General features: G+C 43.3%; 1 protein-coding gene across 1 annotated transcript in view; it reads right to left on the bottom strand.

Moving 5' to 3' along the window:
* Positions 1-13884, bottom strand: part of LOC122808465 (uncharacterized protein K02A2.6-like) — a 37282-nt gene extending 23398 nt beyond the window's left edge. The window contains exon 1 of the mRNA XM_044079424.1: positions 13863-13884. Within this exon, the coding sequence (XP_043935359.1) occupies positions 13863-13884 (22 nt within the window). The remainder of the gene's footprint in view (positions 1-13862) is intronic.
* Between the last annotated feature and the right edge of the window lie 692 nt (positions 13885-14576).

The following is a 14576-nucleotide window of genomic DNA, read 5'->3' as shown; positions in this document are numbered from 1 at the left end:
TCACATGAGGTACCTCTATCGTCACGTACACTGAGGTCCTGCTCCCAGGCTGAACAAGGTGACGGTCATGCTGAGCTGCACGTCGGGCACTATAATCCACCACATAACACAAGCATACCGGTCACTCCAAGGCATGTAGAAGTATGACTCAGTCATTGTCTGTGCCAGTGTGTATGACCTCTGATGCACCTCCCTGGACTACATGTTAGGGGACATAGAGGGGCTCTCTGAGCTTGTGGCACAGACTGGTATGTCCCTGGCCTTGAGTAGCATCTCACCCTCACCATGAATGCTGCCACAATATGTAGACAGGATCATCAGTTTCTGCAATTAACGTATCTTTCAGTGACATCCAAAGGGGATCCAATGCCTGTCAGTGTGGGATTACATGCTGGACAAGCCACATTGCTTTGCTTGGGATAGTTTGCACCTGTCACCCATGGGCCCTTGTATATTGGCAGAGGCTGTTGCTGCACACATAGTGCCTTTGTATGCAAGGCTGACATTACATAGCCACCTACACGGGTATCACACGGGATGGGACACTAATAGCAATGCTACTCAACAGCAGCAGTGTAAACCTCAAGATGCATGCAGTGGAAACTGTCCTTAGCATGGGGTACAGCAATATCCATGCAGTAACAGACTCCTGGTACAAGGCTCCCAGGTGCACACCATCAGTGCCAGGTCATTCCTGATACCATGCTTGTCATCCCCTATACATGCACCAAACCAAAACAGGGGGGATGTATCAAAAGGCACCTCAGATACACATACCCCCAGGTTGGTGGCACTGCACAAAGCATCAGAGCCTCTCCATGTGCAACACACAGTGGGTTAGACTGCCTTCAGGTTCATAGCCTGGCACACACCACACTCCCATACCTAGGAAACCCACTTGACCTTCCTGACAACACTGGGAATATGACGGTCTCTACACACACCATTATATGGTTGTACTGCGACTACCCTAACATACAGTGTGAGCATTATTCTAGCTGCAAGACCCTATCTGAAGGGTTCCTATCATTCATTCCCTGCATTGCTATGGAAAAACCTGTTACCACTCCCACAAGTGGTGACAACATACTGCACCTGTTCATCACCAACATGTGGACTATATGCTCCAGACCAATCATATATCCCTCGCTGGTGGGATGACACCATCTACAACCCACACTGTATTGTCACTTACCACATGCAGCCCCTGCACAGAACACCACAGTCATTCAGTTGTCTGATGCACATTCCATCTATTCATATGAGGCAGGCTTCGGACATGGGAACACTTGCAGTTCACAGGTACATATGTGTAGGTGGAATACACGTACATCATGTCTGCATTGACATTACTAATATAATGTTTGTCGTGCAATATTGGGAACAACACCGCACACACATGGACAAACTGTGTGACAAAAATACACATGGCATTTGGAGGATTCAAACCCCTACCTAACTATGTTATGACACCTGTGAGAAATGCATTAGCAGAGCGTGCTATTCGCATTTCTGGGGGGATTGCTTTCTCCTGCTGTACTTATAGGGTGCTGACATCATCAGTGTTTAGACAGTGGAATATGCAGCATGTGTTGTGTAGTACTAGTTGCCAAAAGGGACATTTCTCATACACATGGAATTGCACACGCTACTCCCCCACACACATACTGGACACTTGCAGGATTTAAATCCCTACCTAACTATGTTATGACACTTGTGAGAGATGCATTAGCAGAGTGCGCTACTTGCATTACTGGGGGGATTGCTTTCTCCTGCTGTACTTATATGGTGCTGACATCATCAGTGTTTAGACAGTGGAATATGCAGTATGTGTTGTGTAGTACTAGTTGCCAAAAGGGACATTTCTCATACACGTGGAATTGCACACACTACTCCCCCACACACATTCACTGAGCACGTGCAGGATTCAAACCCCTACCTAACTATGTTATGACACTTGTGAGAAACGCATTTGCAGAGCGCGCTACTTGCATTACTGGGGGGATTGTTTTCTCCTGCTGTACATATAGGGTGCTGACATCATCAGTGTTTAAACAGTAGAATATGCAGCATGTGTTGTGTAGTAATAGTTGCCAAAAGGGACATTTCTCATACACATGGAATTGCACACACTACTCTCCCACACACACACTGAGCACTTGCAGGATTCAAACCCCTACCTAACTATGTTATGACACTTGTTAGAGACGCAGTAGTGGAGTGCACTATTAACATTACTGGGTATAATTTTTGCTCCTGACATATGTATAGTGTGCTGACATCATTATGGATAAAGAGGTATGTACATCTGTGACTATCCATCAGTACAGGGGAGAGCATATCTATGCATTAACTTTGCACAGGCACAGTGGCCTACTGTACTGTGGAGGCAAACGCCAAATACACTGTGGATGGCCTTCTGTATTCCCTAGGGACAACAGTCAGGTATTGCACTCTACAGCCATCTGTTTACCTGTCAGATGCAAGTATCTGTTACTCATATACTGTTTGTGGGTCTTTATTGCCATAGCCTTCCCTATCTCTATAAACAACGTGTGTACTGTGGAAGATGTTTGCATATGAGTGGGATCCAGTACTTTACTTATGTCTCTGTTGTAACTTCACTGTGTGCACTGGGCAGATGTCTGTATTGTGGGAGGTTCCTGTGTTAACACATAGAAATGCCAGATATGTGTGTGTGTAACTGCTGAACTGTGACATGGCCTAAGTGTGTGAGCATGCCCAGTTCGCAGTTTGTATGGCTTCTTGACTGCCTCATCTCATTTATCTAAGTGTGCGAGCATGCCCAGTGTGACCTTTCCTTATGTTGGGATTTGTGGACCACCACATTTGTGTTTGTGTGTAGACGCCATCTATATATCACATGTACAGTTGAGTGTTGGACATCAGGTTGTGTTCTTACTGCCCAACTGCTTTGTGTCTGAACCTAACAGGCATTATGCTATGCCTGCAGGGTCGCCATGGAATAGTTTGCATACAGTTGTCATCATCCTTTCCTGCTGACCAAACAGTTGTATTGTCGTATAGTGTACTGGTGCAGTACTTTCACTGTGGTGGACAGTATAATCGGTTTCAGTCCTATCACTGCTTGTAATATTTATAGTGAGCACACCAGATTGGGTGAGGGCCAGTTGTGCAGATATGACCATGTTGCATTTTGTTCAGATATGGACAGCATAGTACATGATTGTCCGACATTGTTAATGTATTCCACAACTTGTGTGGACAGTGACAAACAATGTCCATGTGCCCTAGTCCATTTGTAATGCTAGTCAGAGAGTGTTTGTCCTTCAACACACATTTACTGGTGTTTTCCATGACATATGTCACAGTTAGTGTGCTGTGCTTCTGTCTACCCGCGACATACAGGTGATATCCAGGGTACACCTACCATCTCCCATCCAGTCATCATGATTCCTCTGGATGACAGTCACTGAGGGATTCCCTGGATATCCTGTAGTGGGAGTTTAGTCATGAGTGGAGTGAGCTTCTGGGTTATGGACCAATCGGTACAGCATGTCCTGTTTATGTCTGTGCTGGGGTTCAGGCCTGTCAACTGCATAGGTCACCAGCATTCAGTGTTTACATGGTGCCAAATGTCCATTGATACCAGGTTGGTCATGGCTCTATACATCAGGCACAGTTCACCTCCAGCCAGGCAGTATGGCACTGTGTGGAGCTGCAGTTTCTTTACTCAGGTGACACATGGCATCTGTTACAGCTCTGCGATCCTCCTGGTGGGGTATTTGTGTGGTCTTTCCAGTTGCTGCAGGTGTCTGCTACGGTACATCCCTGAAGGGCCATTGTACACAATTGTGAGGCTGCTGATGGATGACTGGAGAGGCACATTGACCTACCCTAACCAAGCTGTGCTTACCTTCATGATTAGGTGGGTATATGGTATGTTTCTATAACCACTACAGACACATGGTTTTCACATGCAGGATATCTATCACCTTGTGTCCCCAGGTCTCTTATTTATCCTGCTGTACTTACTGGGTTAACACCTATGTGGTAATTTCTTACCATGTACTGTGTTTCCACAGGGGTTGACTATACACTATTCTGCATTTAGCTTGTTGACATGGCTGTGGCACCACTTGTGTGTTTCTATGTGTGCTTTTTGTAGGTTGCTTGTGTCAACTGGAGGGTCCGATATGGTGGCCAGTTTGTAGTCCTCTGCAAACCTGTTCAGACAGAGTCTGTCCATGTTGGCCTGTACCTATGTGACATATATAGCATACAAGAGAGGTCCCAGGACCATGCCTTGTGGGATGCCAGTTGTACCTGGTTTGCAGTCTGCCATGGCTACAGCATGTCTGCCAGGTCAGTCCTGTCCTTGAGCTGGTTTGCAACCCATCTACTTGCATAGGGGTTTATAGTTAGGCTGGTGAGCTTATCTATACTGTCAACTAGGGTATTGTATGGAAGGGTTTAGCAAGGTTCAGATAGGCTGTGTGATCAACATTCCCCATATCAATGGGCTTGGTGCATGTTTCACATGAGTCAGACATGTGTAAGGGGCAGGATCTGCCCTTTGACAGCCACACTGGGTAGGGTCCAATGTCTGTAGGTACCCAATCTTGTTATTCATGGGATCCATGATCATCCTCTCCATTACTTTGCCAACCTAGATAGTCGGGGTTGAGGGGTGATAGTTTGCAGTATCCATTCAGGCACCCCCTTTGTGGTGTGGGACCACTGTTGCTGTACACTGCTCTTTGGGTACATATCCTGTGGTAGGACTGATAGTGCACAGTAATGATATTTGCTGTTCCATTCTTCTTACAGTACTTGTTGGACACAACCCAGGACACCATCTGGTACCATTGATGCTGTGTGCTGTGCTTTGTGGATGCTGGCTGTTACCTCAGCATCTGCAATGTCGGGGGGCCAGCACTCTCCTGGGATAGATATTTGGCAGTTAGGTGCTGGTGGGGAGGTTGGAAGGAATCTGTTCGGTAGGCTGTTGGCAATGTGTGTGGGTTTGGTGTATTGTTTGTGATATTAGAGTGCTGCAGAGCATATCTGTGGATTATCACCATGGTTCCTACCATCAGGTAGGACAGCTGTGTGATAATCCTTTGTGTCCTGCACAATTTGTATCATCATAGGTTCATAGGTTCATACTAGGCTATCTGCTCTGGCCTTGTTTGAGCATGGACAGACTGTGTGTGGGTCTCAGCACCCCTTGCAATGTGCATATTATGCCCATGTAGGGTTTACTTTCCTAGATGTGACACAGGGATGGCCCCCAGTGTACACCTACTATCTCCCATGCACTTCACCGGATTTCTCTTGTTGAGTTTGTGTGTGGAGCTCAGCCTATCATGGACTGGGATTCTGTTCCAGAGTGTCCTGAGCCTCTGGGTTATGGATCTGTCCCTCCAGCACATCCTATTAATCCATGTGTAAAGGTTCAGATATCTCACTGTGGTATGTCTGCTGGATTTGGGGTTTCTGCAGTGGAGCATGTCCATTCATTCTGGATTGGACATGGCCTTGTACATCAGGCATACATCACCTCTGACTGTGCAGTATGCTTCTGAATTGGGCTGTGGTTTCTTCAGCCAGGCTACAGATGTCCAATGTTTGGACCCTTTATCCTGTTGGTGGGGTACATTTGGGGTCTTTCTGACTGCTGCATGTGTAAGGTAAGGTACATCCGAACTGGGGCATAGTTGTCACGTATGGGCCTGATAAGGGAAGGGTATGGGGGCACAGTGACCTCTGTAGCTCTACATGTGCATCCTTTCATATTAAGGTGGGCAATATAGCAGGTCTTCCTGGCCACCTTGGCAATGTGAGTGTCACATGACAGGTTACCGTCCACTTGTGTCCCTAGGTCCATGATTACTTCTTCCATACATAATGGATTGCCACCTATGTCATACTTTGTGTGTGCCTTGTTTGGTATTTGTTGAGACATTCATACTCTGAAGTGTCTTCAGGAAGGCTGGCTGGGGTACCTGGGTTTGTGTGTGTGGTCTGTAGCAGGCTTCAAACAGGTACACAGTTTGAGACAGTGTTACTTGACCGTGGATAGTCCATGCTGCTTCTTGCTGTGGTACCAACCTGGGGGTGTGGTTATTCTTGATAATTACTGGTAGCCACACTCCTATTGTCTGTTCCATGTTTTGGAGCTGTAGAGCATGGTATGAGGCATAACCTGGTAGTATTAGGGTGTTCTTCTGGGCCTTGCCCAGGTTTCTGTTACAGAACACATATTACCATTCTCCATGCTGTGGTGGGTTTGGTCTGCATGCACCTTGCAGGTTAGACTTCTGGCGTTGGGTAGCATTACGTCCAGGTTATTATTCCTTGTGCTACCTATGGTGGTGGGTTTGTGTTTCCAGACATACCTATTCCAGGCACAGTGGGGGTGACAACAGCCTTTGCCAGTATCTACACAGCCAGGTGTGCTGGGTGCATGCCATCCCTAGCAGGTGGGGCATCATGTCTTGCTTGGCATGTCAGCCCAGGCTGTCAGCCATGTGTTCCCCCTTGCTAACAGCAATACCTCAGCCAATTATTGTACTTGATCTTGTTGTCTTCATAGTGTGGCATCATGCTTGGTGAGGGTGAGATGTTAGGTTGGGTCTTCATGTTTGCATATACTAGATGGTGTTACATTGCTTAACACATGGCAATCATGCCTCAGGTGGTGCTGCAGGGCTGCCTCTGTCGGATGCACATACTACACTCCCTGTACATGTTTGAGAGCAGGTTGTGTCATGTTAGGCATCCCTGTTACTATATGAGTGAGTCAGAGAGGGGTATCATTCCCAGGGTTCCTACTGAGCCAGTGTATGTGCTATGCGTTGCCTCTTTGCCAAGGCCAGGGCATACTGGGCATGCCTCCTTCTGCCTACTGGGGCAGGCTCAGGTTGTTCCTCCTCCGAGTCACGCTCTGCCTGTGATGACCTTGGCAATGGTGGGGGGCTGTTTGTCCCGGCCCTATGCTGGTCCTGCTGCAGCTGTTTTCGCAGGATCATATTATGTAGCATAGCACATACTATGACAATTTGGGTACATGTAGTTGGTGAGTACTGCAAGGCTCCACCAGATGTGTCTAGGCACCGTAACCGTGACTTGAGCAGCCCAAACACACACTCTATTACATTACGTGTTTGTGCGTGTGCCTCATTATGGCGTTCCTGTTCAGGTGTGTGTGCGTTTCTGGTGGGTGTCATCAGCCACGGCTCCAGTGCATAACCTGCATCCCCCACTAGGTGACCATGTGGGATGTCCCCATTGGCAAATGTCTGGTACAGCTGCATCAAATGCTAGATATGGGAATCATGGTAGCTCCCAGGGCAGCCAGCACACACATTCATTATTATGCCCTGGGCATCACACACGACCTGGCAGTTGATGGAGGGGAAGTCTTTGCGGTTAATGTAGGCCCTACCCCGCTCACCGGCTGGTGCTTTGATGCATATGTGCGTGCAGTCTATTGCACCCACTACCTCAGGGTATTCCGCTATCTGCTGGAAGAGACGCATATTGCTGGCCAATACCTCACGGGCATTGGGGAAATATACATGATCACCGACATGTGCTGAAATGGCATCCAGGAACTGGTGCAGTACCCTGGAGGCTGATGCCTGTGATATCCCCATCATATCACCAGTTGGTCTCTGGAAGGTACCTGTTGCTAGTATTCTTAGGCCAACACATACCTTGGTTTCCACTGGGATGGGTTCCCCTCTGTTGGTTCAGTGTATGAGGCGTGGCCTGCACAGCTCAACAATTTTCTGCAGGAGGTCTCTGTCCACTCTATAGTGCTCCACTATCTCCAGCTCATGTAACCCCTGGTAGGTGACCCTGGGCCTGTACACTCTTCTCCGTCTCCTCACTGTGGGTTGTCTGGCAGCATTTCCATTGTCACCACCCTCAGCAAGTCTCCTATGTCTCCTTATGACAGCTATGGCAGCCCCTAGCATGTTTGGTCTGAGTGCAGCTTTTTCAGTTTTCACTTCTACTAGCTTACTCCTGTCTTGCAGTGTCTCTTGAGAGACACACACTGCAATGCTGTTTGCAGTGTTTTAAGTGCTGGGCTGGGCTTGTATTCTGCCTGTGTAATTGCCTGCTTCTAATTGTTTTCACCTGCTACCTATACAAGTATTCCCTGCTAGTTTCCTACTATTTCTTCTGCTTCCTTTTCCTCTCTGTTTCCTCAGGGGGAGCAGCGCACATACCAGCGAAAACACGCTCACAGTGGCTACCACGCCCGCACACATGCTTACACGGACCAGAATCTGCTTATTCAGATTAAAACACATGCACACCAGTGCAAACAGGTCTACAGATCTTTAAACAGGCTCCTACATGCTTACTTTGCCTTACACGCGCGCACTCTATCTTACTCGCAGCTCCCAGCGCGCACACGCGCACATGCACGTACAGCAAGAAACTTTGGTGTTGGCCACAGTGTACACCTTCCATTTCTTGACTTTCCCATGCTTATCTGTTGACACTCCTCTTTTTATGCTGTGTTATTGACATCTTTCACATACCACTTTGCTCTAATGAGCTTGATTTCTTCCTGATATTCCCCCTGTGATGTCACCTATCTCCTACTCTGTTACTCCCCCTTATCTAACTCTTACACTACACGGAATGTGCTCATTTGCTATGTGACAGTGTGATTCACTATCCTACCACTCATTTACATAAGATTGCCTACTAATGCTTAGTTACATGTCTTACACTCAGCTTCCCCCCTTAGCAACCACTAGACGGTGGCCATGTGGTTTTTGGTCTGCTAGTCTCTGCATTGCAAATCCATGCATTACATGAAACCCACATTTGTGGGTTTCAAACCTTTATTTTTCTGTTTTATATAGCGCAGCCCGTTTGCGCGGGGTTGCGCTGCGTTTAAACATCGCCGATCTCCAAAAAAAAAAAAATAATTTTATTTCATGTTTGCATCGGGTTACCATGCCACTGGCCACATATTTGGCCATTGGCATGCTGACTGCAACATTTGCACACTTTATTTGGAGCTGTCATGGCTCCGTTGTGTTATTTGCAGTAACGTACTCAGTTGTCAACTGAGTACATTTCTGCAACTAACACGACTCTTACACGGGCTGGTTTCAGCTTCGTGGATCGCTAATCTACCTCATTTGCATGCCTTTCGGCTGCAAGTGGGGTGATTAGCATATCCACGCCCTGCCCATGTAAGAGTCGTTTTAGCTGTCTCTTGCATGGGATTTCGGGCTGTTCCTGGATCGCGATGGCTGCATGGAGTCTTACACGACTCTTAGACTCCGTGCAAGCCATCGTGAATCCTGCCCAACATCTTTCGCAGTGTGTACTGCTGTTATAATGTTTGATTATGATTCATGTGAAATAAATATTGGCTACTACAATTTCATTCAACTTCTTTTGTTATACTCATGCACAACCACTTCCTAACAAGCTATATAAATGGTCATTTGACTGTAATCAAATAATTTAAAATAATCAAACCAGTGTGTGACCATGCAGCTTACACATAAAACTCAAGAAAAAACAAACCAAGCTCACGTAGTGTTGAACTGCACCGGAGACTCAGTATCTCCAGTCCAAAAGGTTGTGAAAATCAAAAGAAATGTAGAATAACTTAGAAAAACATCACTAGACAACCAGGGAACCTTAGAAAAACATTTGATATGAATTTCTTGAACAATTATAAAAAAAAAAAATAGTTGAGTGCTTTCATCCTTCAATTCTAGGACAACTTCAGTAGAACTCAATGATTTAAATAAATGTATTACAGAAGTTTTACTGTTTGATAATAACAATTCGAAATATGAAAGGATATAAAGTTGAGCAGCAGGTTAACTCAAACTTACAGAGGAAACATAAAAGTTGATAAGGGACCAGGCAGAATATGTTAATTTTAAAGCTTATCCACTTCCCAAAGCACCCCATTATAAGCATGGTACATAGAGGGCTGTAGCAGACTGGACAAATGCAAATCATTATGATGTGAATAATTCACCTCTTAGATCACAGTCACAATCACAGACTGAGAATTTCCAGAATTTGGATTTTCAGAACACACACATGGGCTCAATTTAGAAAGAGAATTTCCTCCACTTGGGAGGTCTGAGAGGATTGAGAATCGGGGTAGGGAAGGTTTTTTTTTTTTAGCAAATTCCCTGACACAGCCTGGGCCTAGTCTCCAAAGATGGGGCAGGGGCAAAGTGAAGAGGAAAAACAATTGGAAGAACTAATAGATGGAACCAGGTCCCTAGGAAATACCATATATAACAACGCCTTAGGAATCACATGTTCAAATGGAGGTATTATATTTCCTAACAGGGCTTTAATATTTTTAGCTATATCAATTCAACCATCACTCCAGCACATTTCTCCCCTTTTAACAAAGGGTTCAAGATTGTCCCTTCACCTAGATCTGATATTGCAGATACCAAAAATTGAACTTATACCATCATAAATTAAATTTTATGCTTAACATGGATGGCAAAAATGATAGCGAAAACTGTGGCCCATCAGATATCAGTACTAAAAATATTAAGAAAAAGAGTGTATATAATCCACTCTTATATCCTATTTTAGCAGTGTTTAAAATGCTTGTGAATAATTTGAAATATTCTCATTTACCTGGTTTTTACAACCTGACAAAGGAGGAAAAGGATGTTATGGATGAACTGAGAAGTAATGCATGAAACCTGATCAGGGTACGGGAATTGTTATAGTGGATACATTTGAATACACATGTAATGTATATAATATATTACAGAACACTGAGAAAAATGAGACTGTGTCCAGAAATCAAATTTTTGTAGCATACAAAAAGACAAAAAGATTGATTTGTTCCTTGAAGACCCACCTTTACAGGGGACTATTGATATGGACACACACAGGTTCTTGGTTAATAAATCCCCCCCACATTCCAACTTTATTTGGTATACCTAAAGTCCACAAAGACATTAGGTGCACACCTTACCAGTTAATTGTGGCAGCAAACAACTCAAAAATGTATCCCCTAGCAGCTTATGGTGATCGTATTTTAAAGGAATCTTTTAGATCAGTATATGTTAAATGACTTCTGGGATTTTATTTCTAAAATCAAGGTATAATTTTTCAGCAGTTCTGCTAGTTTTTCTACCATTGATGTTGTAGATCTTTTTATATCTATAGCTCACCAAACAGGTTTAGTTATTTCAAGAAGCCGTTCTTGAACTCGCCCAACTTGATGGGTTGGCTATTAATTTTGTCATAGACTCGATGGAATTAATTTTACTTAATAATTTTATGATATTTGAGAGAAAGTATTACAGACAGGTAAAAGGGCTAGCAATGGGTGCAAATTGGGCACCCATATATACAATCCTAGTTTACATGGGTGGGAGAAGATTTTTGTCTTGGAAAATTCCTATTCCAGGAATTAGCATACTTATTATGGAAGGAACAAGATACAGAGATGCACACAAGGTTTGTGTCTTACTTAAATAACACTACCTCTTTTTTGGCATTTACAGGTCAATATACTATGGAATCCATATATTTATTTGGATGTTACTATTTTTAAAGACATTTCTAGAGGTTGTTTTAGGTCAAAGATTTGCAGAAAGCCCATTTCGTCTAACAGTTACATGGATTACCATAGTTGCCATCTGAAGCATGTTAAACGCAAAATATTTAAGGGTCAGCTTGTCAACTCAGATGTTCTCTGATGTCCATTATTTCAAACATGAAGTGGATTTGGTGACTAAGATGTTTTTAGAGAGGGGATTACCCACCTGAATTTTTGAGAGATATTACCTTTTCAAGTTTCTCAAGGGTAGGGTACTAAATATGTACCACTGTTAGGTTGAGATAACCACGTACAACGAGAGACAAACAGTGGGTCAGTTACAATAAATACTACACCCAAACCTAATTTTCCACATTCTTTAATGGTTACTTATAGTGGATCTGTGAAAAATATAAGGGACATTATTATAAGAAACTGGAGCATTTTTAAGACTGATGAGTCTATAAAGTTTTGGGCATGACCCCTTCTTTTGTATTTAAGATGGGCAAGAATTTAAAACAGTTATTCGAACACCAAAATACAAAGATGTTCAGAAGGGTACAAGGAAATGCGGTTCATGCCATCAATGTAGTTTAATTTTGAAAAAGACAGATGTCTGTGTAAGTAATCCATCGATTAGGGTAGCTTTGGGGGATGGTAGTTGTACCACAAAAGGGGTAGTCTATATTGGAATATGACAAAGATCACTACAAACCAAAGCACTTGCAGTGCCAGCAAACAAAACGCCTCTTCAGGTCAGTGAATCAAAAAGATTTATTTAACTCCACAAAACAATAACTTGCATTTTCGTCCTTAGACTTCATCAGAATGAATAGTTAACCAAGCTAGTTGTTGTGTTGTGTCTTTCGGCTTTTTCCCGGTTAGGGGTCGCCACAGCGGAACTCTGGTCCGCTAATGATTGGTAGAAGATTTTCACGTGCCGGGTTACCAGCCCTGATGCACAACCTTCAACAAAGGTACGCCCCTTCACGCACGTCTCCACACAGAAGACGCTTTAGCTGAGAATCGAACGGACAACGTCTTGCTGTGAGTCGACAACATTACCGCAGCACCACCACCGCAGTTAGTTAACCAAGCTAGTAATCTCCTTAAATAACCCTCCCTTCCCATTGACAAAACAATTAACCAATTAAAACATTTAGTATAATTGAATGTAGTGCATTCAAAGTGCAACTGTAAAAATGCAACTATAAAAACTCCTAAAACAAACAGTTATTTGTCACAGTAACAGATTTTTTTAAAAAAGCAGATTTTAAAAAACATTGAATCACATAATTAATATGTAAATACATAAAATGCAGGCCATCAAATGTAATATAACAGAAATAAGTAAAAAAGATCTGTTACACCAAAGTTTTAAATTGTGTTGAAACAAAACCACTGTGGTAAACTAGTAAAACACTACCATCTACTGGTCAAGAAATAATGCTAAATAAAAGCATTATAGTTTAGCAGATCTAAGTTTAAGGACAGGGGCTAAAGAAATATAATCATTCAAGTTCAAGCTTGGTTCGCTGTTGGCCTCCAAGCTCAACTGCCAAAATAGTTCCCTGTACTCTATCATTGTCTCCCAGGGACCACCTTGAGGGTCCTGTTCTATTTTTTCTATGACAAAAAAAACAAAAACTGAATCTTTACAAAGTGTGGTATGTCTAAATAGTGCATTATTAATGTCTTGCTTACTAATGTCATAGATATGTTCGTATATTCGCCTCTTAAAAGTCCTTGTGGTCTTCCCTATGTAGAAGGCTCCACAGGGTTTACAAATGGCAATATATATGACCCCCATGGTGTCACAGTTGGAGAATGTGTTAGTTTCTAACTTTGTGTTCCTCTCCATTAAATACAAACTATCCCCCTGTATAACGTAAGCATTGGGAACAAGCCCCAGACTTAAAAGTGCCTTTCTTCTGCTACCCTGCTTTGGTTTTCTATATTCAAACATTTCCTTAATATTTTTCTCCTTCCTATAAGTAAATTTCAGGGGGTCCTTGAATAACAAGTCCAAGTCAGGATAGTCCCCAAACTTCCCCCAATTTCCACCAAGGTGACTTTTTTCGGCTTCTAGCCGTATTGACAATAATACAAAATACTCTGAGTCTATGAACTGGGGGAACATCATCTGTGCAGGGATGGTTAAAATCTAGGTGTAATTTTTCTGTACCTAGTGAGGATACTAACCAAAGGTTCAATTTGAACCAAGGTAACAGTTATAGTATGAATGTGAGTCTGTTGCATGATTTAATGCTTAGATACAAATCTTTAAATATGGATAACTGTTACTTACAAGAGTCTATTGGGAAGAGCATTGTGCCCAAATGATTATGTATTTATAAGTATCCAAACAATGTTAAAGAGGGTAGTGAGTTCCATAAAGAACTCATTAAATTTTTTAATCATTGTGATTTGGATATATTGCGGGCCATCATTAAAAATAATGAGCAAGAAATGGACACATTACTTAAAGATATAGAAAAAACTAGCAAAGAAATTACCACTGATTTACTATTTACTGAGGAAGAAGAAAGATCCATATACTTAAAGGTGAAAGGAAATATTGATGAAAAGTGTAAATTTTTATTTAACAGGAAATGTAAGAAGCTTGATAGGGATATCAAAGAATATAGGGAAGAACAATGTTACCCTAAACCCAAAAACAATTTTAAGCATCAGTACAGGAATCACACTGACCATATGGGCGATGATTTACAGGAAGAAGATTTGGACCACTGAGACTGGGGTCATGGAGGGGGCTATAGTAATTATCCTTTTGGGGAAGCTATGGGGGGGTACAACTTGCACGACCCTTTGGATTTTCCCACACTGAGGAGATCCGAGAGGATAAAACAAAGAACACCGGCCAACTACTACTCCAACAGGGGGGAATATTCAAACAGGAGGAGATACTAACCCCTATTAGCCCCACTCATAGTTTGATACAAGACAACAGTATAGTAGTCGAGGGGTACAGGCACAAGTATCACAATTTTAGTATATACAA

This window comes from Protopterus annectens, chromosome 8.part0 (genome assembly GCF_019279795.1).
Source record: "Protopterus annectens isolate FY-2018-M chromosome 8.part0, PAN1.0, whole genome shotgun sequence".
Classification (NCBI taxonomy): domain Eukaryota; kingdom Metazoa; phylum Chordata; order Ceratodontiformes; family Protopteridae; genus Protopterus; species Protopterus annectens.
The sequence above is the reverse complement of the archived record's forward strand: the minus strand, read 5'-3'. Positions and strand labels throughout refer to the sequence as shown.